At 33.2% G+C, this 25,448-nt stretch overlaps 1 protein-coding gene across 1 annotated transcript in view; it reads right to left on the bottom strand.

Annotated features, from left to right (window-relative positions):
• Positions 1-2,871: 2,871 nt before the first annotated feature.
• The window catches only part of lmo7b (LIM domain 7b), a 90,605-nt gene continuing 68,028 nt past the window's right edge, over positions 2,872-25,448 (bottom strand). The window contains exons 18-30 of the mRNA XM_056458048.1: positions 24,610-24,782; positions 23,775-23,838; positions 22,059-22,084; positions 21,822-21,929; positions 20,332-20,421; positions 17,170-17,378; positions 13,494-13,538; positions 13,057-13,112; positions 12,791-12,959; positions 10,440-10,676; positions 8,494-8,602; positions 6,357-6,462; positions 2,872-2,985 (exon numbers count right to left, since the gene is read on the bottom strand). Of these exons, the coding sequence (XP_056314023.1) occupies positions 2,963-2,985; positions 6,357-6,462; positions 8,494-8,602; positions 10,440-10,676; positions 12,791-12,959; positions 13,057-13,112; positions 13,494-13,538; positions 17,170-17,378; positions 20,332-20,421; positions 21,822-21,929; positions 22,059-22,084; positions 23,775-23,838; positions 24,610-24,782 (1,415 nt within the window). The 3' untranslated portion in view covers positions 2,872-2,962. The remainder of the gene's footprint in view (positions 2,986-6,356; positions 6,463-8,493; positions 8,603-10,439; positions 10,677-12,790; positions 12,960-13,056; positions 13,113-13,493; positions 13,539-17,169; positions 17,379-20,331; positions 20,422-21,821; positions 21,930-22,058; positions 22,085-23,774; positions 23,839-24,609; positions 24,783-25,448) is intronic.

The raw sequence follows: 25,448 nt of genomic DNA, 5'->3' as shown, positions 1-25,448 counted from the left end.
CATTGCAGACAATACAACAAACATTATTTAATGCGTTTCGCATTATTTATTTTTTTCATAATAAACACATTCCAATTTTGATTTTTTGTAACACATTTAAAAAAAAAAAAGTTGAAACAGTGAAGCATTTACCAGATTGTAATGTTGCCATTGCTTTCACAACGCTTAAAAGATGTTTAGCGGCTGAAGACACTGAGTGGTGAAGTGTTTCAGCTGTAATTTTGCCCTTTTCTTCCTGCAAACAATTCTTAATGTGAGCAACATTATGGGGTCTTTGTTGTTGCATTTTGCGGGTCAAAATGCACAACACATTCTCTATTGGAGACAGGTTGGGACTGCAGGCAGGCCAGTCAAGTCAAGTACCTGTATCCTCTTCCTCTGCAGCCAAGACTTTGTAATGTGTGAAGAATGTGGTTTTGCATTGTCTTGTTGAAATATGCATGAGCAAATCAGAAAATCAGAAATACGGATTCATTTGACCAGTGTTCATATTGTATGAAATACAGGTCAAAGAAAATTTGGAAATCACAACTTTCTTTTTTTATTTGCATTTTCCATACTGTCCTAACTTTTTCTGTTTTGGGGTTGTAGTTATGCTGTAGGAAATATGTACAGTTGAAGTCAGAATTATTAGATTACATTTCTAAACATAATAGTTTAAATAACTCATTTCAAACAACAGATTTATTTTATCTTTGACATGATGACAGTAAATAATATTTTACTTGATATTTTTTAAAACACTTCTATACAGTTTAAAGTGCCATTAATTAGGTTAACTAGGCAGGTTAGGGTAATTAAGCAAGTTATTGTATGATGGTTTGTTCTGTAGACTATCGAAAAAATATAGCTTAAAGGGGCTAATAATTTTGACTTTAATATGGTTATATAAAAATTAAAAACTGCTTTTATTCTAGCTGAAATAAAACAAATGAGACTTTCTCCAGAAGATAAAAATATTATGAGACTTACTGTGAAAATTTCTTTGCTCTGGTAAAAAGAATTTGGGAAATATTTAAAGAAAAAAAAAACAAAAACAAAGGGAGCTCTTTTCTACATTTTTTTAAGGAGACAACCATATCTTAATAGCCTTTTTTCCTTCCTTTTCTTTGTTCTATTTATTCTTTTTTTGTTTGTTTTTTGTTATTCTTATTTCTGTTATCTTATGTTTGTATATCTTTGTGTGTACATGTGGTATTTGACCTTTTATTTATATATTTGGTGTATAATTATATTTTCCTGATAATGTTTTGCTTGGTGAATTGTATCAGTGTGTATATCTATATGATGTATATTTTATTGTCTGGCCTAAGATGAACCTAACAAAGAATATATATAAAAAAACAAAAAAAAAAAACAAAGCAGGTTTAATAATTCTGACTTCAACTGTAGATTTCATAAATTTTTTCCTGTCAAACTTTGATAGAACATCAAATCCAATTCAATAAACTTCTGTTAGATATTACTGATTGTATGAGTAAATTCATTCAATGATAAACATGCATTCTAATAGGATATTTAATAATGATTCATATGTAATGTATACATTTTTAATCTTTATTTTATTTTTTTAAAATGTAGGCTATGTATTTAAAGCATTAACAGGTCAATGTTTAAAACGCTAATCAATGAAAAGCTGCAGAAGAGATAATGTGCATTTCAATACAAGCGTTATCCATTAAGTGATTTCAAGCCAAAACCTATTAGAGCACTTGGTTATGTTTTCCAAGAAAAAAAAAAGTAGTACAATTCAGAATAAAATGACACTGGGAGCTGTATTATGCCAACACTCCACACAGCAATTAAGTACTGAGACAAGTCTGCACTTTAAAGCCATTGAGAGGTTACACTAGAAGAAATAGAGATGACTGTGGGAGAAACTCAATGACAGGGAGCTGAAGAGTCTGATGATGCTCTACAGCCACTCTTAAATTATCCAAATTAAGGCTGAAGCATGTATCTGTTTCAGGATATGAGGAGATAATGATACACGGGCTGTAGTAAAAAGATTCTTTTCTTTTTTTTTCTCTCATTGAAAACAGTTTCAGTACATACTCCGTTTCTATTTAAAATTAAGCTTTATTTCCATGGCAACACTTAACTTATTTAGCCAGTTTTAACCAAAGAGATTAAAATCCTTCAAAACTTTGAACAGAATCATCTAGCATAGGGGCTCAGAAAGAATCATCCCAGGTCATTTGATTTTACAATTACACGCAATATGCCCTTAATATGCAGAATCACACATCTATTAACCAGGGAAAGAAAAAAAGAAAGAAGCTGATGTACTTCAGATAAAAACCAGAGCGCCACCTACTGGACAACATTTCAAAATCTTCCTGAGGGGCAAAATAAATGTCATATAATTCCTTTCTATTAACAAGCGGCTGTTTTAAACCTCAGCGCAAGTTTCCTCTTCATCAACTGACACAAAACAATGGCTTAAACTGAACATCCCATCACCACTATGTGATTTTTTTCTAATAAAAGAGAACAAAAGTGCGTGATTACCGAATAAGGTGTGCTACAACATTTATTAAATAATTCTGAGGAAAGCTTATATTAAAGGAATGAGAGAATAATCATACTGTATATGCTAGACAAATTAGTTTTCAGCATGAAAAAACAACAGCATAAAAAACAGTTCTTAGGAATACAGTAGACATGTTATTACTTGCCACATGGAATGCATAAATGCTTAGTATTGCATCTTACTATGTGGATGTCAGTCAGTACAGAAACAACCTCAGGGGTTTCAGCAGTGATCAAACATGTCGGAACTCTTCACTACGTAGAGGTCATACTATGGGAAAAATCACAGAAATAGCAGTCTCAGTGTATTGATTGTGGAAGCAGTGGACAGAAAGCCAGTCTCAGTGGTTAGGTTGTGTTAATAGTTGCGATTCCTGTGGCTGTTTCTGCGGTGCGCTCCTCCTCTTCGATCTGTTGCAATGCATTCTGGTCACTTGGAGATTGAGGAACAGACTGGGAGGGAAGTGCAGAGTTTCGCAGTTAGCATGCTGGCCTTAAAAGCTGAAGCTGCTTTCAAACTGAGCCTCTCTGTATTTTTATTTATTTAGGCTTATTTTGCAAGTTAAAGAGTTGACTTTTACCATTTTTAATTCCATTCACAACTGGTCATCGGGTCTGGTGGGAACACTTTTAGCTTATCTTAGCATAGATCATTGAATCGGATTAGACCATTAGCTGTACAATTAGGTTGAGGATCAAAATGAGTTCAACCAAAATATGGAAAAGGAATTGAATAGCAGTTTTTAGCAACCAAATGTTATTACTATAACTTCAAACCTTGGTCGTCCAATTCAGATTAGATTATCCAAGATAAAAGTCTTAGAATTAAAAATAATAATAATAATAATAATAATAATAAATGTAGTGAAGTGACAATTTGTGATGACAGTGATATTTTAAAGTGTTTTGATAGTTCAGTGCAACTAAATGTGATTTTAATTTGAAACTGCTAGTGTTAGCCTATATACAGTAGCTTCATTTTAATGAATCAATATTGATTATTTAATCCTAAAATCAATGCCGTTTCAGTTGATAAATAAATAAAACTGGATTGTGTTTTTATTTTACACAGTGCAGTTCCTGTCTAATAATTGCAATACGCTTTGTATTTTGGAACTTTCAACAATAACCAGAGACTTCTGTTCAATTTTGTCAAGAAAGCTCTATCTTTTGGTTTGATTGATTTACTTCTGACAAATTATTCAGTGTCTAGTTCAGGGCTTCTCAACCTTTATGACTTTGGAGCCCACTTCTTTCTCCAAACTATTATTGAAGGCCCACCTGTTTGACATTTTCTTTAAAATGTTTGTAATGTATGAAATGCTCAATTAAACCTTTATTTATTAACACATATATATTGTGCCTTCTATCAAAGTCCCTTTAAGGCAAGTCATTTCACTCTGTGGCCATCTTTAAAACGCCTCTCGGGCAGTATGCTCGGGCATTCTGTTTGAATGGGGAAACATCAAAGCTTCTAAAACTTTTTGCCAAGCTCACAATTACATTTCACATTAGGAATCACCAATAAAATTTAACAACTGTCTCTTTAGTTTCATTTCTTAATGTTCGAATCACACAAAATCTGCAGAAACTCACGTCTGGTCCGAGCCTCTCCCCTCGGAGAATCCTCAGTCATAGTGAACGCTGATTGACTCCACTAGAAGGCGGGTCTTCACCTTCATTAACCATTACACTTTTCCCCATTCAAAACTATACAAGTGACATGTCATGCGTGTTCTATAGTCTTTGCTTCTATAATTTTTTTTATGATCAGCATTTTATAAATAAATAAATAAATAAATAAATAAATCTACCTACATATCTATCTATCTATCTATCTATCTATCTATCTATCTATCTATCTATCTATCTATCTATCTATCTATCTATCTATCTATCTATCTATCTATCTATCTATCTATCTATCTATCTATCTATCTATCTAGTTTTAAATTCAAAGACAACCACAGGTCAACAGGGAGATTGCAAAAGACCTGCTTCTGCTTTAAACGGGACTGACTGACTATTAAATATCTAAATACACAGACAAATGTAAAATACAGTAAAACACTTTAAATCTGTGGAATGCGTCGATCTGATGGCGGTTGAGTTTGCAGCTGGATATTATTGAGAGATTGCTGACAGGAGCAGTGAACAGATCCATCACAGTGTGTCTGGAGCTCATTTGTAAGTTTATTTTGCATTCTATGGCAGAAACACCATTGAGCCCCGCTAGATCCTCCTGTGTGGGTGCTCGTCCGTAATAAAACACTTACAGGACATTAATTTGGACAACTATGAAAAATACAAAAATACATAGAGACTTCCACTTTATGCATAGTTTGTGAACGAACAGACGTACGTGTAGTTGCAGACGCAATTATGAGGCTGTTTTTGCGCCGAGTTTAAAGTACTCAATCAGTGAACAGGAGAAAGTGCATTACTTCGATCATTTTAATATAGCATATTAATAATGAAATCCAAAAATTATAGTATAATATTAATATTTTAAATTTTATTAATATTTTAAAATTTATTTATAATAAATTTTAAGCAATCTCGCGGTCCACATGCAGGATAGCTAAGGCCCACTGGTTGAGAAACACTGGTCTAGTACACAAAAAGTCCATATTTTTTCTAGTGAACTGATGAAATTTTTTTTCTAAAAAATAGTGCAATATTAGACAATATTTTCATTATATTTTACTTTTAGATACGTTTAGATAAATCAGTCATAAAAACTAATTATAAGTCACCGCGTAAATTAGTCAAACAAACAAATACTACTTCATATTTTTATTATTAAATGTAGTTATTAAACTAAAAATACCTTGTGCAATTTACATTCGAGGTGTTCATTTAAAAAAAAAAAAGCAACTGAATAATTTGCCTATTAAGTATAACAGAATTGTGTGTAAGAGGCAGCTGCAAATGGTTTAGTATTTCACTGCTTTTACACCCATTAACTGCCCCACCAAGAACTTTACTGCATTTCTTAACTCCTTATGTCGCTAGTTAACACACTCAATGCATTTTTTTTTTTCAACACATGCCGTAATTTTAAAACTATCAACCTCTATCAAATGGTTGGCATGTCGGTTTATGGTAAAAGTACAGAATAAATAAATGTACTATGAAAATCAGAAAAGATGAAGTGTAAGAGCAATTCATTAAAAAACAATCAAAATAAAACATTTTTGAATACTAAATCATCTTTACTTTTTGAAGTATGCCTTAAAATATTTCAGTATCTCATTTAAGATACTTTTTTTTCTTCTTTTACAATAAACCCAAAATCTAGTAGTAGTGCAACAGGATATTTGTTTGATTGATTTTTTATTTTTGTAAACCATCAATGCTTTGTAGTGTAAAACAATACTTAAAACAGTCATTCTTTAAATAACTTTAACTGTCATTATTTAAAATGTACTTCAAAATCAAGGCATGTACTAAAACTTTCTGAACATTATTTTTGTACCATAAAATCCCTAATACATAAATTCAAGAAGAAAACGATTCATTTACATTGTATATAATATAGCAAAACATTAATGTTTTAATAAACGCAGTATTGGTGAATAAAGTAAAATAAACTAAAAAAATAAACTAAAAGGCAAGTGATTGTGAACCATTTGAGAGTGTCATTTTTTTGCCAGGTTTATAACCAGACTGGTTTTAATCAGGACCATCAGCAGTGTGATTTTTATCCAGGAATAAAAGCTAGTCCAAAGACCAGCATTTTCAACATATTTGATGAGTCAGGCCAATCAGAGCAACTAGTTCACTGGATGTGCATACATAATATGATGTTGTCTCTTGCTTACCTCTGATTCTGTAGTAGCAGGTGTTACAGAAGAGCTGTCTGTGTCGGACTCTGACCTGAGCTCCGGATTCAGGCCCTCGACCAAGCTCAGTCCTGCAGCTGACACACTGCAACAATCAACAAAAGACCCTCAGACTGGACACAAATCAACCCTTTTTTTCCCCATGACTCCACGAACAAAAGGTTAAGGAGCCCCAAAAGCAGCCCACATTCAAGTCAAATTAATTATTCATTAGAAATGCTGATTATTGAGTCAGTGCGTGCAGCTCCTCCACCACAGCTACTGTACAAATGAAAAGGTGATTATTTTTAGTGAAGGCTGGTGAAGCGGTGATAAAACGGTCTTGTGCTGCAGTGAACAAACAAGCAAGTACTGTAAACAAAACACAAACCCCTGCAACCAAATATAGCAATCTAAAAGAAATAATCATCATTAGTATGAAAGCAAGGGATGAAAGATTAAAGCTCAGTTTTCTGGAAAATAAGTTGAATTTGATTATAAAACTGCACTTTGTGTAAAGTGCATTGTTGAAATACAAAAATACCTATTAAATACAGCAAATCCAAAGAAACTGAGTGGTCACGTGGTCTCATTTTTTTATTCCATAGATCTATGTCATAATATAATATAAATTCTATATGAAACATAAAAAATATTATATAAACACTTATTTTCCAGAAAATGTGGTATAGTTTGATGATAGGAAAGGCATGTGTGCTCAGTGACTGGCAGGGTTCTGGTGATGCACAGGTCAGGTTAGCCTAACTAGGCTTTGCTGAGGTACTAATAAAAGACAATCAGAAAACAGGCTGGACTTATGTTTTCATTTGCAGTTTGACACAACTAGTTATCTTAACCCTTTCGCACAACATTTTTAAGTTATTAAATATTCTCAGATATTCCGAATTCTCAAATACGTGTATGAACATGTATTGCATCATTTAAACAGCTTAATAACAATCATATTATTTTATATGAGATGGTAGGTGTTGCCATGTTAGTCTATAAATCAATGGAGAGATTTGAGCTGCTGGATTTACAACATTAATTCATCAACTTCTCCAGAAATACATGATGTGGTTATTTCACTATGAGAAAAATAAAGTAAATGTTCTAGTAACCTAATCGGTGTGTATCTGATGAAAGAAGCACGGTTGTTGCTAGATTGGACATGGATGCAGCCGGAAGTTAACGAGAATCATTTATTATTATTTTATAAAATTTCCCAGTTATTATATTATATTAACGTCTACCCCCACCCCAACCCTAAACTCAACCGCCACAGTACTGTAAAAATATTAATTATTGTTATACAGTGTCATAAAAAATCCTATTATAATTGATGTGCATATCGCATTTCCGGCCGGCCACGTATCCGATCTAGACTTTACTGAGAAGCACATCATCTGGTTATGTTTAAAAGTACTATTTTCATCTGCATAGACATCAGAGTGCATTTTACAAACCATGCTTTTTGATTGAACTTATGTGTAGCCCTTATATTTAAATGTGTAAATTTGTTTTAAAACAGTAATTTACTTTAAAGACCACGCATGTATGTCTTTCTCTAGTTTAGCATAAGCCATCATGGGAAATCAGATTTTAATTTAACAACCAATCATGTGATGCACCGAATGTTCTAAATCACACCGGTGTGATCAGTGTGGAGGCTTAAAATTAAGGGTGTGTTTATACTTTATCATTCACTGTCGCTTCTAAAACCAAACCTAAATATACCCAAAAAAGGCATATATTTTACAAACATAGTTACAAACTTATAAAACGATGCCATATGCTGGAATTAAAGCTCATTCATTGGATGTGTCTAAATGCGATGTTACTTTTATCAGTTTGAATCAAACCAAACCTGCCAAAAGAGAACACACCATGAAACAAATCATTACTGAAATAATTAGCTATATTTTATCAGTTGTACATTTCCTTACATAATTTATTCTTTAATTGGGATTTTAAAAAGACAGCCCTTCTCATTTGTCCTGCATGCTTGTAATCTGATTGCCTTCACCAAAAGAGTAGTGGCTAATTCTCTCCCATTTCCCCAGATGATGAAGATTAAAACCCCAGGCATGTCCATGGATGGCCAGTTCTCTCAGTTTCAGGTGACCTCCGGCCTCACCTTGAAGCAGCCAATGTGAAAGCAGAGCTCCAGGGAATCGATGACCATGGCAGCTCCCTTCCCCAGCGGCTGCTCACACCTCGAGCACATCCGCCTGCCACTGACCAGCCTACAGGCACCACATGCTCAATGTCACACACAAGACCTCTGTCTCAGTCCACTACATTTACCAGAGAGGGCTGGCGGCGGACGAATAGTATAATACCTTACTATACTGCATGTATACTGTACATAGTAACTTTACTTTTCAATAGAAAAGTCATATTGGCCTATATACGTGTAAACACATAATAACAATTTTCACTAGTGATGCACTGAAATTTCATCAGCTGAAATGGTAAGATTTTATTACCATTTCTTACGTGAAAGGTATCAGTTTTTTTATGCACACAGTTTGGATAAACTGCAGATAAACATGTCAGCTGTATGCACACTTATGCTGGACTACTAATATTAGGTCCTCTTTTTTTATCTATACTGATTATTTGGATCGTTTAATCTCAAGACAAAGCTTTTAGTCCTGTGTTTTTTGTTGATACACAAACTTTGCAGAACATTATTTCTAAGTCACAGTTTAAACTTAAAGCTATACATTTTTCTTTCTAGGAAAAACAAACAATAAATTATGTTTTACTCATAAATTCCTGTATTGGTCACAGCTGAAGTATAAAAGCATTATATTTACTACTGGTTATAGCACAAATTATATCTGAATGAACAGAAGGCATGTTCAAATAAACTATTGGTCACAGTTAAGATATTAAACCATTATATTTACTACTGGTTATAGCAAAAATTATATCTGAATGAACAGAAGGCATGTTTAAATAAACTATTGGTCACAGTTGAAGTATATAACCATTATGTTTACGACTGGTTATAGCACAAATTATATCTAAATGAACAGAAGGCATGTTCAAATAAACTATTGGTCACAGTTGAAGTATGTAACCATTGTGTTTACTACTGGTTATAGCACAAATTACATCTAAATGAACAGAAGGCATGTTCAAATTAACTATTGGTCACAGTTGAAGTATGTAACCATCGTGTTTACTACTGGTTATAGCACAAATTATATCTGAATAAACAGAAGGCATGTTCAAATAAACTAAGAGTCACAGTTAAAGTATAAAAGCATTATATTTACTACTGGTTATAGCACAAATTACATCTAAATGAACAGAAGGCATGTTCAAATTAACTATTGGTCACAATTGAAGTATGTAACCATCGTGTTTACTACTGGTTATAGCTCAAATTATATCTGAATGAAGGCATGTTCAAATAAACTATTAGTCACTGAAAGTTTCAACTGTGGAATTTGGAAACAGCTTTTATTTAAACATTCATCACTTCAGTCATTTGACAGCTCAAATAGTTACCTAGAAAACTTTTATAGACATATATGCAACATATTGAGCTGCAATGCAATTTAGTATTTAATGTCTTAACATTACTTTAATGTTTAAATAAATTGGTCATGATACATAGTTAATCAAGAAACTAAATGGTCGAAAAATTTATTTACGCTTTATATTCTATTTGCTTAACTGCAACCTGAATGTTCATTCGTTTCAGTGCATCACTAACTTCACATATATTTTATCGATATAGGTTTTGTAGAGTACAATTATATGTAAGGAATATCAAAGCAGCATACGGTCTCATGTATAATATTTTGAAATTGTACTCAGTATACACTACAGTACATACTCAGAATGGAATACCAGTGTACTGCATATTGAACACAGCCACTGAGTGCTAAAATACCTGGGGTTAAAGGTATGGTAGAGTGAGATCCTTCTTTAGGAAAAACAAAAGAGCTGCACTTAGCATTAAATTCAAAGTTTTTAAACTGAAAATGCATTTACTGAATAAAAAAGAAAAATGAAAAGTATTATTTAAATGTAAAAAGAGCGGTTGCACACATGACTAGTCCGTACCTGCCCTGCTGCTGAGAGTTTGGACGGGACTCAAGGGCCGTCGGCTCAGGTGTAGTTGTGTTTGAGTTCAGTTTAACTCCAGTGGAGAAGATGGCTGATCCGGGGCCCAGGCTGCTGCGTCCACTCCTGTAAGAGCCACTGCTTCCCAATGCAGAATGAGGTCTGCTGGACAAGCCGGAAGTGTACGACTGCCTGGACCACGAGTTAGTTGTGTGGAGATTGTCCATAGACTCATATCTATAACAAAGAGACACAGTTTGAGATACTGAATACTACTGGAACTTCGCGGTAGGACTATTCTTTTAAGTAAACAAAAAAATAGTAATAATAATAATTGTATATTAGCCCTTTAACTGCCTGCTCTACCAAAAGGTTGACTATATTTTGACTGTATTAAATAATGACTGTTTTAAATAATGGTTTAGACTAAACAGCATTGTTGGTTTCTAAAAAAAATAAAAAATAAATAAAACAAACAATCCTTTTGCACTATTACACTTGATTTATTATTTATTTATTTATTTTTTACAATAAAACCAAAATCAAGAAAATGTGTTAAATGTGTATCTGAATTATTTTATGGCATACTTTAAAAAATAAAGGTGATTTAGTATTAAAAATGTTTTATTTCGATTATGTTTTTAAATAAATTGGTCTTACACGTTACATTTTCAGATTTTTCAAAGTATATGTATTAATTACGGTACTTTTACCATAAAAAAATAATAATAAAATAAATAAAATCTACCATTTGGTAGAGGTTGATATTATAGAAATTATGGGATGAGTTAAAAAAATGCATTGAGTGTCTTAACTTGTGACATTAGGAGTTAAGAAATGCTTTGGTGCTCTTGGTGAGACAGTTAAAGGGTTAATATATTTTACAATGTAATTTATTCTTGTGATAGCAAAACTAAATATTTAGCATGATTACTCCATTGTTCAGAGCAGAATATAATATTTCAAAGTTGTGTGTAATATGCTGAATTGGTGTTAAAAAAGTGTTGCTTTATTTATTATAAAACACATTGGTGGAGAGAGGGGGCTATGATACTGCAAACTACATAAATAGTAGCATAGTAAACAACGAAATTGAAGTGATGAAAAAAAAATTTATAAATGAATAAACACATGTACTATATACACCTTACATTTCTGACTGCTTATTGAGATGCAATCCAAACCGTTTGCTACTCACTTCTAGCGCTGGACTAAGACGCACCTATTCAAAATCGCATATGAATATAACAGCATGTTAAATTTGTGCATTTTATGTATATATGTATATTGTGTAGGTGTATGTACAGTTAAAGTCAGAATTATTTCAATAACTTGCCTAATTACCCTAACCTGTCTAGTTAACCTAATTAACCTAGTCAAGCCTTTAAATGTCACTTTAAGCTGTATAGAAGTGTGTTGAAAAAAAATCTTCTCTCCGTTAAACAGAAATTGGGGAAAAAATAAACAGGGGGGCAAAGAATTCAGACTTCAACTGTATGTATGCATGTACAGTGTGTGCATATATATGCATATGTAAGGAGTTGTTTGTGTGTGATTGTGTAGATATATGCATATATGCATGTACATGTACATGTATGCTTTTATATGAGTATTTGTTTATTTTGCTTTATCAATACATTTCTCTATTTGGTTTATTTTACAACGCTTGTTTGTTTGTGAAGCGCTTTGAGTTGCATGTATATACTGTAGAAAAAGTGCTATACAAATAAAATTTATAATTATTATTATTATATTATTTAAATGTACATCTAAGAATCCCAAAACTGCATCCATTGTTTTTAATGTCCAAAAACAAAACAAAAGTTGCATGAACACTAAAATACCATGTTAATAACATTTCTGAAGTATCATGTAAAGCTGACAAATGGAATAATGGCTGGAGAAAATAAAATTGTTGTCACAATTTTTACACTAAATCAAAAACAGATTATTTTATTTATTATTTTAAATTATTACAGTGTCACTGTATATTTTTAAAACTAAGCTGTGGTGTGCGGATTAATATACCTAATTAAAAATAACAATTCAAATTATTAAATTCTTGTGGTTTAGAAAGTCTCAAACTCACCGATGCTTCACTTATTTGAGCAAACTCAGTAAAAACAGTAATACTGTAAAATATTACAATTTAAATTAATGTAAATTGTATGTTTTATGATGACCACATATCGAATCACATTTACAACAATGACACTAAATAAAATAATTTTATTTCAAGCTGAAATTTCAGCAGCCATTATTTTAAGTACTAAAGGTTAATGATACTAGGATGATGAATTTATACTGGATAATATAAGAAAATGGTTTATATTCGGTTCATTTATCAGGACCTCCTGATTGATGTGCCCACAGAGATGGTCTCTTTGTTGATGTTGGCGTTGCGCTGCCGGATCCAGCTGCTGTCAGTGAGGAGCGGCGTCTTCTTCCTCATCTCCTCCAGGATCTGCAGACGCTCCTTCTCTACCTGCGACAGCTGTCCCTTCTTCTTACCGCAGCCTGCTGCCAGCGAAGGAAAACACAGAAAAAACAAGCATTCTACCTGACAGTCAGCTCACAAGCACTCGCATAAAAATAACCAAATGCAAAGTAATCAAACCTTTAGCATCTTGTTTGTGAAAGGCTTCAAGTGCAGGAGTAGATTTTGACTTTGTCCTATTAAAAATAAATACATCAATTTAGTAATACAGCAATAATAAAGTAATACTCCAAGACAAAATAGGTAATATCTGTAATTTAAGCATTAGCAACAACAAATTATTCAAATTGACAATTGAGAGGGAAAAGAATGTGATCAGAAATAAACAGAAATAATGCTGGATGTAAATGTAATCAGAAATATAAATCCTAATCCTTTATTTACATTTCTGATGAGAACATAAGTACTTATAAATTGGTCTTTAAATGACACTGAAATGGTGCATGGATGTGAAAATGCAGACTTCCCCTTTAAGATGCTGGGAAACCTTTCAGTACACAAAGCCACAAAAGCTATTAAGATCAGCAAATACAGTCCAGCCACAAAAGCAAACTGACCTGTCGGAAACGGTAAGCTTGGCAAACCCATAGGACTCCTCTGAGCTGAAGCAGGACGGGACAGAGCAGAAGCAAAACACAGACACATGCAGTGAAGCAGCAGTAAGACATGCACATGCTCAAAATAAAATAAGATCAAATAAAATATCATTACTGTTTCAGTGGTGATTTAAAAAATATTATATACACTCACCGGCCACTTTATTAGGTATAGCTGTTTAACTGCTCTTTAACACAAATTTCTAGTTAGCCAATCACATGAAAGCAACTCAATGCATTTAGGCATGTAGACATGGTCAAGACGATCAGTTGCAGTTCAAACCGAGCATCAGAATGGGGAAGAATGATTATTTAAGTGACTTTGAACGTGAGATAGTTGTTGGTGCCAGACGGGCTGGTCTGAGTATTTCAGAAACTGCTGATCTACTGGGATTCACACACAACCATCTCTAGGGTTTACAGAGAATGGCCTGAAAAAGAGAAAATTTCCAGTGAGTGGCAGTTCTGTGGGTGCAACTGCCTTGTTGATACCAGAGGACAGAGGAGAATGGCCAGACTGGTTCCAGCTGATAGAAAGGCAACAGTGACTCAAATCACCACTCGTTACAATCGAGGTATGCAGAAGAGCATCTCTGAACACACAACACATCAGACCTTGAGGCGGATGGGCTACAGCAGCAGAAGACCACACCGGGTGCCATTCCAGTCAGCTAAGAACAGAGGCTACAACTCGCACGGGCTCACCAAAATTGGACAATAGAAGATTGGAAAAACGTTGCCCCGTCAGATGAGTCTCGATTTCTGGTGCAACATTCAGAAGGTAGGGTTGGAATTTGGCGTCAACAACATGAAAGCATGGATCCATCCTGCCTTGTATCAACGGTTCAGGCTGGTGGTGGTGATATAATGGTGTGGGGGATATTTTCTTGCCATACTTTGGGCCCAATTGAGTATCGTGTCAACACCACAGCCTATCTGAGTATTGTTGTTGACCATGTTCATCCCTTCATGTCCACAGTGTACCCATCGTCTGATGGCTACTTCCAGCAGGATAACACGCCATGTCATAAAGCGTGAATCATCTCAGACTGGTTTCTTGAACATGACAATGAGTTCACTGTACTCACATGGCCTCCACAGTCACCAGATCTCAATCCAACAGAGCACCTTTGAGATGTGGTGAAATAGAAGATTTGCATCATGGATGTGCAGCTGACAAACCTGCAGCAACTGTGTGATGCTATCATGTCAATATGGACCAAAATCTCTAAGGGAATATTTCCAGTACCTTGTTGAATCTATGCTACAAAGGATTAAGGCAGTTCTGAAGGCAAAAGGGGGTCCAACCCGGTACTAGTAAGGTGTACCTAATAAAGTGGCCGGTGAGTGTATTATAGCAATTAACGGATTCAGGGATAGATAATTGAAAATTATATTTTAAGAAAATACCAACATTAATATCAATTAAACTAAACTATACATACTCATAAACTACACATTTTATACATAATTTTTTAGTTTTTCTTTAGCATTGTTAAAATATACATTGTCTGTTGGTTTTTCTTGATATATTTTGTGATTAATAGTAAAAATGTTAATAAAAAACAGAAAAAACATAAATTTTGGCCAACTAGAAACAGCGCTCTTCAAATGTGACACTAAAAACAAATGTCATTTGTCAATAGGTGTATATGAGTGAACAGCGCCTAAATCTTTATTTGAGACTTTATTTTATTTGACTTTATTTGAAACTCACCAAAAAACACTATGGCTGGAGATGAAACAACAATGAGTTCTGTTGAATAGCGAATATTCTGCTTGCAATTATGTAATGTCTTAATTTAATTTATTTACTGAATTAGGACTCCAGACTGACTCGAAAGAGGGTTACAAAATGCAACCACTTACTGCTAAAGTGACTAAATTTCATTAGAGGTTGCACTGGTGCCAGTTCAATTTGCTAAACTGGGGTGCAACGAGTGTTTCCCAATAGCCGTAGTTTTTCTGTCGCAGATCCATCGCTTGACTTTGAACCACGTTAGTTATAATGTAAAATGTACATAATGATGCTCTAAACAGGATGGAGTAACAGCTTCTTTAGAGAAGAAGCCCATAATTGGTGCAAATGATATTGTTTTACACGGTCACACATTCAAACAAAAAAAATCCAGTATTAGTTAAGTTAAAAACAAGCACTCGCTTTCCATATTAATTGAAATATATGTAAACGGCACATATAGGGCCAGTGTTTTCTTTACAAATATTATTGAGAACATTACATTGTCTATTCTAAAACATAAAATCACTTACAAAAGCTACAGTAACACGTATTCTAATATCATATATAAATCTAATAAATAAATAAGGCTATTTATTGAGAAATGTATATTTATTATGAAATGAAAAAAAATCCTACTTTAATAATAATATTAATGATAATGATTATTATTATTATTATTAAGTAGGACACTGCAGAAATGTGCTAACCAACAGGCCCATGTCATATACAGTACAGATACTTAATAAATAACCTACTAAAAATTAAAACCCTGCTATGCTATGTTTTTTGTTTTCACAAGCTTTGGAGACGTAACATAAATTCCACTTTTAAATAATAGGTCACCTATAGCTTTCGTCATGAGGCTGTGTTGAAAATGACATCAGTGTTTTCAATGTGCGAAGGGAGCGCAATAGTAAACATGATGATCGCTAAAACTGAACTGTAAAAATACTTTGAAAGCAAATTACAACTAAGAGAGATGACTTTAAGGCTTTTTTATTTTTAAACATTGCAAGTTTAAATGTTAGAAGGTTTTAAATGAATAGGGCATAGGGGGGATAACTGGGAACACAACACAGCCAGGAACTATGTTTCTAACTACAGCTCCGGAGGTGTAGTTGCAAGTGTACAAGTTTGCGACACAATTTGCAAATGTTCATTGAAACGATGCGTTTGGGAATTGCCAAATCAACGAACTATGTCTGTAATGGCAGAACTTGCAACCTTAGTTGGATAAGGATGGTTTTCGGAAGCGCACTCCTAATTAGCACTCCCAACCTGTTGTGTATTATACACATCACTGATTATCTTACATCAATAATGGCCTCAGTTTACTGTAAATTTTACATTTGTCAAATATCTTTCCAGTTTAAGAAAAAGTAATTGAAAAAAGCTTGCAATTCTGCAATGAGTCATGAGTATACTTCATTTGTGTAAAGACATAGCTTATGCATTTGTACCTGCACTAAAGCTTTGCTTTTTTCTTAAATGTCAAATTCAAATGTCATAAGCTACTGTTAACGATATGAAGTCATACAGTATATGGTTTTCATGGTCTACAAAAGCATAAGATAAGGCAGTTACAATATTTACAGATGGTATTATTTTTATCTTACCAATGAGTAATCTGGATCTTAAATGTTTCACCTCAAGCTAGTCAAACGTGCATCCCTAAGAGGCACAACTAGTAGAGTTATTAAGATTACATGTGCAGATGTCAGCTCCACTGCTCTCAAATGTTAGTCCTTTGATTGCCTCTACTAAAATAATTTTATTATTTTAAATCTCATCTTTTAAAACGATTTAAAAGATATGTTTTTAAAATAAAAAGGCATTCATAATATTGTCAGGAATGCATAAAACGTATTTTGCAACTATGCATGGCTTATTTCTTACCACAGAGTCTTTGTGGGTGAATCACACTTGTCTTCTGCTTTTATTGACTGGTGTCCTGCTGCTGTTTGCACACAGGCCTGTCTGTTCTGTGCTGCTGCCACATTCTCATTGAACGTCACTGAAAAGGTGGCACTCGACTGGTTGTAGAAGGGAGGTGAATTATGAGGGGCAGGGTTTCCATTGGACAGCACGTCAAGGCTTTTCTGCTCCTAATAGCAGGAGATGAACAACAACAATGTTCACTATTCATACTGTAGTTAGCAGTTGCAGAATATGACGATAAATGAAAGCACTGTTGAAAAAGTGAGAAAGATTTGCATGCTGCCCTTACAATGTGGTTACAATTTCAGGCAATTTTACGGATAAACCATAGCTCATGAAAACATAATATGAATAAGCTCAGAACCATATAAACTGTTGACTTGTGACTCTTTTAAAATCGCAATGAATAGGCATGTTATTTTTTATTTATTTGACTAAAGTGTGCATCATTAAAGGGCACCTACGATGAAAATCTACTTTTGTAAGCGGTTTGGAAAGGAACTGTCTGTAGATATAGTGTGTCCACAATCATAGTTGAGTGATATAAACCCAGCAAGTCTTTTTTTTTTTTTTTTTATTTCCTGACATTAAAATAGGATCCCAATCCCAGTGATTTTAAGGCCCATCGCAACGTGACGAAGGAGTGCAGTTTTTCCCGTCCACCGAATTGATTGTCAGGTGCCATGTTTCTATAATAGCATGCATACACATGTCCACAGCACTTTTTTTTTTTTGCAAATAAACTGGGATTAAAATATTTGTTATAAGTTTAAAACTTTTTTAAAACAGAGCATGTTTGTAATAAAGAGTAAAATCGCTAATTCTTAACTGTTATAATCAACATGGCCACACGATGTCAGTAAACGCGCACGTGTAAGTGTGTGTACTGCAAACGGCATTTGTGTGAGACTCATCACGTCAGAAAAACTTGAATAAACTCTATCACAAATACATGAAATAAACAACACAATCTCACGGCAATTCGTAACTTTTTGATTTAGTGGCTAATTCGTATGAATTCGTACGATCTAATTTGTACAATTTAGTACGATTTGCTCATCACCCAATGAGGGTTGGGGTTAGGTGCCACGCCTCCTTTTTAAAATCATACATTTTCGTACAACTGAACTCGTACGAATTCGTACGAATTAGCCACTAAACTGACAAAACGTAAAATTCTTACATTTCCTTGTGAGATCAGGCTGGAAATAAACTTACTTGGTATTTTTGACTAATTACCTTATTTCAGTTTCATCAGTGTCTCTCTATCACTGCGCTGTTTATCTGATGTACTGTAATGCATGATGAGAAGCAGACATGCACGTGGGGACGGTGGGTGGGGAGAACCAGCTCATTTTCATTTAAAGCCACAGACTACAAAAACAGCTACAATGTATTCAGACAACAAAATGGGCAGATTCTAGAGGCGATGGGTATTTTGAGTTGAAACTTTACTGATATCGTTACTGGAGAATTATTTCTGAATAAACATTACTTACAGTTGCAAAATTTAACTGACCAACCTTTTCTAATATGCCATATTTGAAATTCGTCTGCACAGTTGGCAATCATAGATGAGAAACGCTCGTATTTCCTACGAGCGTGTCAAAAGCCTCCACAGTTCTCGACACAGACTAGTGTGCACACACAGCTCATAAGCTTGCGGGGTGAACCAAATGGGTTGTATTTCATGAGTGGACAGCAACAATGCAACAAGTTGTTTTCTTTAAAAGTGGAAACGCAAGCAATCTGGCTAAGTGAAAGCATTAAGCTAAGTATTGGCTAAGTGCGTTAACTGCAATGAAAAGTTTTGGACTGCCTAGCTATGTTACATTATCCACATCGTTATGCCAGCAGTCAATCACCTAAATTAGTATAATATTAATAGTTAAACACAAACACATTTGTTACAAGGAAAACAGTATTTTTTTCTGCAGTAGCCTGAATAAATCTTAAACATTAAAAATTATTTTCCATCAGCTGTATTTACAAATATAGCATATGAATAGCATAATATTAGACTAGGCATATTTATTTAAAAACAGCTTATTTTTACATTACAAGATGCTCCAAATCTATATTAAAAACACAGTTAACTCCCAAAACACTGTTAACTCCTTAATGTGAATGCGTTAATGAAAAATCATAAACATTATTTCATTTAACTGCAATTTGCAACTCAAAGAGGGTATTTTCAACTGCAGGGAGCACAGTAAACCAAGAAAGGTCCCGACTTCAGCCAGAAAAGTCAAACATGCCATTTTCCTTCAAACCATTGTACTTTGCAGTCTTTTACAGAGAAAAAAAAATACTTTAAATACTTAAACAAATACTAATTTGTTTAACAATTATTGGTTTCGTTTTAGTTTACATTAAAAACATAATAATAAAACAAACTGTTGTTAAGTCTGTTCAATTTGTATTGTTTTTTTTTTTCAAAAAACACTACAAAAAGTACCAATAAGAGAATCAAAGTATCGTACCGATAAGTAGTATCGATGAAAGTTATAATACCTTTAAAACTTTTATGATACCCATCCCTAGACACATTCTGGAGACATCAAAGGCTTATTTTATATCCTGTAAAAGGGGTCAAATAGGTGCCCTTTAAAGTCTGCAGCGCCACTGCGAATCATATGTTTATCATTAATCAAATAAACATCCATAGAAATCATGAATTATCAGAAAAATTATCCATTTAAATCTGAAAAAAAATGCATGCACATTAGATGAAGAGGTTAAATCCATACTTTGATTAAAGTAAATAATCCACTGTGTTCTTAAGAGGAAACATTTTACAACTATTTTACTATTTTTATTCATTGCCTGAAAAGTGGATAATTCATATAATTTCATTCATATGAAAATGCATTATTTTTAAGATGAATTAAAGTTTAAGTTAAATACATTTTATGGGGTTAATTAAAATACATTGTTCAATTGGAAGATGAGCATTTTTTTTTACTAATGTAGGAATGAGAAATTAATACAATTTAGCCACTAAACCAAAAAGCTATGAATTGCCATGAGATTATGTTGAAATGATCACATTATTAATACACAATGCGGTCAGTAAGACAAATTGGACAATGATGAAAGTAGAGATTAAAGTCTACTGACCTCAAGACCACAGTACTCTTCTCCATAGACTTCCTGCTGAGCTCTCCTCCACTCCTCCTCTAGCTTTTCCTGATCACGTCGATACTTTTCCTGGAAGAAATGCAACCAAAGGTCACTGGTAAACATTTGTAGTTTATTCTCTTTCATCTTTGCAGACATTTAAAGGCCAAAATAATGGCCTTTAAGCAATATATTACTGCATGCCACAATACATGAAATGTAATTTCTGGAGAAAAAAAAAAGCTGTTGCTATAGTAAAAGGTCTAAATTGTGCATACACATTTCATTACACTGTATATATATATGCCTGTTTACGGAATTACTCCCATATACAATTAGGAATATAAATGTCACCATAAAAATAAAAATCATGGAGTTAAGATCCGTTTATTGTAAAATCACGAAGGAATCATTTCTATGAATCTGTTCTTTTCAACTAAACCATGTTGCGAATAAGCACAAAAGAGGTTGTGCTAATCAGTTTGGTAACCGGTTCTTAAATATGTGTATATAGAGTAGGTAGATTAGGAATCATTTCACTGATCATTTACTCATCCTTAACTTGTTCCAAATCTCTTTGACATTCATTCTTCTAGTGAACACAATTTGTTTTTAATGATTAAAAACACTGACGTTGTGAATACTGGAATCTTTTTTGTGAATAATGAGGATTTTCTGTGAATACTCAATGAGCAGCATTTGAAGCTAACCAATGATCTAGCTGATCTAGGTCAAAAATGTTTTAAAATATACACTCACTACTCAGTTCTTTGTGATTTACAGTTAGGCATATTATGGCTGCAATTAAACAAGATTACTAAACATACAAATAAATAAAACATTTATATAAAAAATAAAAAAAATAAAACACCCTTTTATAGATTGCTTGGAAACAAAAAGAACCTTTATTACATTTTATGCCTTGTTTATATATATATTATATATATTTTTTATTATGTTACTTAGATGTAATAAGCATGCAGTATACACTATGGTATATTGCACAATTTAGTGCATTCCAGAATAAGAAAATTTAACCATTTTAAAATATATGGTAGCACTTTTGTATAGACAGCATTTCATACTATTAACTAGCTTATTGCCTGTCAATTATTAGGATATTGGCTGTTTATTAGTATTTATGAAAAGTACATATTCAGCATAATCTTATCTTAACCTTATAATTCATCCCTAATCCTACCCAATACCCAAATCCAACTACTACCTTAACTATTAATAAGCAGGAAATGAGGAGTTTAGGGGAAATCTCAAAGTTAATGGTTTATTAACAGTGAGAATTGTACCTAAAAATAAAGTGTAACCAATAGTATTAAATAAAAAAACGTCATACATGTTTTTCATGCAAAAATATAATTACCAATAAAATAAAACAAACCATTTTACTGAAACGAAAGTTTCAAAAGAACCAGTTCTTTCAGAAGAATCAAAGTTCTTTTGATTAATGTTAAAGACTGTGTGATTGGTAGAACCTGAAGGAGGCGCTCTTGTTCCATCTGCCATTTCTCCTGTCGCCGCCTTTCCTCCTCATGATCCCATGACCAGCTGGACGAGGTGGTGTTGATGGAGGGAACCTGAAGCTGATACCACAGACAAAATAATGAATAATGGATAAAAAAAATGCAAAAAGTTTGATTTAAAAACAAAATTGTCACCATAATTAAAATCAGAATGTAACAAATAAACTAAAAGTGACAGTGGTGACTCACATCAGAGATGTCAGACTCCGAGCCACCTAATAAAACAGATGAAGACAAAGGTCATTCATTTAAAACACAAAAGTGTGCATAAAGCGTAGAGCTATACGTTTCCCAAGTATGTATTTTGTTGATTCATGCTGATGATTCAGACACACACCACCTGCTCATATGACAAAATTGTAACCAAAGCCACCACGGTCAAGTGAGCACAGCAAATTCACACTTGCATGCCTGTATGAAGGTTTTAAACAAAATAAAAGACAAGTACACATGATGAAACTCTGAGCAAACCTAATGGAATTTAAAACACTGAAATTTAGAGAATACATTCTTATTGAAAGACTAAATTGTAGAAGACTAATAAAGTCAAAGTTACTTTTCTAAAAGTGCCTTTTAATACAGCCCTCACAGAACCAAATCACTGTCTAAAACAAAAAGAAATAAAAATAAAAAAGGTATTTGTAACTTTTTTACTGTTATTTCTTGCATTGTGATTTGTTTACATATCACATTTTTGAATCTAGTCTCAGACGTAATTGTGTGATAAAAACTAATATCCAATTTTAAGGAACAAAAAAAGACCACTTTCTTACAATAACAATTGATTTATATAGAGTTATAACATTTTTTAACCCTCAAAATTGATATCACAACTTAAATATCAGAACTGAGAGTAAAGTGATAACAGTGGGTTCATGTCTGCCAATTCAGATTTTTGTTATTACAATTTTGAGAATATTTCTGTTTTGCCTTAACTTGTAAATGTGAGTTCATAACCAATTCTGAGAAAAAAATGCAACATTAAAAGTCACGATTGCTTTATTATATTTTTATTTCAGTTGTGGAAACTGAAATAAAAACAATATTTTATACACCCCAGTCCACACATTTATTTCAGAACACAGCAGCACACAAAAGCATCTTTATTTACCACAAAGATAGACCCAGGAGCTAACAGTGCCACCTGTAGGACAGAGCGTTAGCTTTAGCTTCAAAGAAGGACAAAATAGAAAGCAACAGAAACCAATGAAACATTTTCAGATGTTCATGCTCAGACCTAGAGGTTGATTTACAAAAGCTTTTGGTACACAGTATTTAAGAAAGACAAAAAAAGAGCCTATTAAATCATATTAAAGAGGCTATACACAAAATTCTAAACACCTTGTTATTAGCAACACTAGCTAAATACGTATTGTACCCACTATGTAGAAAAAGATTGAATTTAATTCAAATCCCTGATATAGTAATGGCAAAGTTCAAAGCTTAGAAATAATAAAAGTACCAGACTGTTACCTAAAAATTCATACATATAGCTCCTTTACCATAACATAACATGGGTACACGTGTACTGTATGTACTAAAAGCTTTATGTCATCAGGGCATTAGAATGAAGAAACCCATTTGTTTCTGAGTGAACACAGTTATTAATATTCAGAAGAACAGGCTTCACCAATACACTCCATTAAGACTGTTTGAGACAAATCAGTCACAGCACAATTAAATGAATTAGCAGCAGCTATCAATTAGACACGTAGAATTAAATTGCTAGAGCCTGAGTAAGTGCAGTTACCTTTTTGCATGAAAAATTCTAACTTTCTTCTACGATTTTTTAAAGCTATGAGCTCACAGTCTACAAAAGGTGGGGAGAGAACAGTGGAAAGAAATGTGAGTAATTTCCTGCGTCTTTAAACATTTTAAGTTTAACCTGGCTCTTAAAAAACCCACCTTTGTTTCTTACAGCAGCTGAATTGTCTTGGATGCGTCCATTCATCATTTTAGACGGTACTCCCTAAAAAATAAATAAATAAAATCAACAAGCAACAACATAAACTGAACCAACTGATAATGTACACTACTGTTCAAATGTGTTTATGTATACACTGATAGCCGTGAGATATTAAAGTAATTTCAGCACTCGCACCAGAGGCATCGTTAGACCCCATTTACTGGGGCACGTGCCTCAGTAAAAATATCCAGTGCCCCAGTAAATGCTTTGAACTAATTTTTAATGCTTACGATTTACTTTATATGCAAGTGCATTTATATGCATTTATTTATTTTTTTAATTAACCAAAACTGTTGTTAAATATTATTGCAGCTTTACATATATTCCCTATTGTAATATATTTCAGAATGAAATTTCTTAATGTGATGGCAGAGATTAATCTTTATAATGTTCATTGCAACATTATTTTTCAGAAATACTTCAGTTTATGCATATATGTATGCATACGTTCCCATTTTTTCCACTTTCCATGCTGTAAACAGTTAAGGATTTTTTATAGCTGTAAATAAAAACCTCTAGCAATATTATGATGCCTTAAGTGCCATTTTCAATTGGTATGTTGCATCCTTCTGAATAATTGATTTACATAAAAAAAGGGATTATTTATCCTGTTTAATTACTGCATTCAATTTAACATTCACTGTACAAATTAGAATATGAATTACCATGATCTGGACAAATACTAAAAATGACCACAAACAGACATATACAAACAGTTAAACTCACTAATTTCCCACATTCATTAGATTAGACAGATTCATTGTGCTGACTCACATTGGCAGGCTGTCCATTGACCTCTGTCTTCCCCACAGTCTCCACTGTAGAGTTTGAACTTGTGCTGATGGGGATAAAGTGCTCAGGTCGCCCTATAAGTGTTGAAGTGGCACTTGTCAAATTGATTATCTTATGGCTCTGGTATGGTAGGGAAGGTTGGCCACTGCCCCAGTCTGTCCAGTACCCAAAACATACATCAGCAGTTCAGAACCATCAGGGAAGCAAATTAGTAAACTTGTCAGTGATGTACATTGGGATTTGAACCAAAATTTACCATTGTTTATGAAAAATTGTGAAAAGCATGTGCGACTAATGAAATTAATCATGCTTATATTTAAATGATGGTGAAGAAAGATTACTGGTGCAATTTTGAAAACCCGGAAAGCTGCAGGTCTTTATATAACTATATTAATAAATACTGTAAATATCTGTTAATTAAGGTAATCTTATATTGTGATTTGTGGATGGTTTTCCATTTTTTATGGTTATGTATTGTATTATATGACCTTGATCTCTACTCGGTCTACTTTTAATGTTCAAAAATTAATGCAGCAGTCTAACATAATGACTTTTATCGACATTTAAGTAACAATATAATGTAAAATTATTAATAGATATATAGGATTAAGTTAATAAAATAGAAAACGAACGGGCAGTTAATTATCAGGTTTTTGCACCACACTGTAATTTACAATACCAACCATTCAATATCACTTCAAACTATAAAAATGTCAATAAAAGTCACTTTTTTACACTTTTTAACATCAGAAGTTGTTGGAAAAAAGATCAAGATCCCATAATGCAATTCAGAATTATAAATAAATGGAAAAATAAAACAT

This window comes from Danio aesculapii, chromosome 1 (assembly GCF_903798145.1).
Source record: "Danio aesculapii chromosome 1, fDanAes4.1, whole genome shotgun sequence".
Classification (NCBI taxonomy): Eukaryota; Metazoa; Chordata; class Actinopteri; order Cypriniformes; family Danionidae; genus Danio; species Danio aesculapii.
The sequence above is the reverse complement of the archived record's forward strand: the minus strand, read 5'-3'. Positions and strand labels throughout refer to the sequence as shown.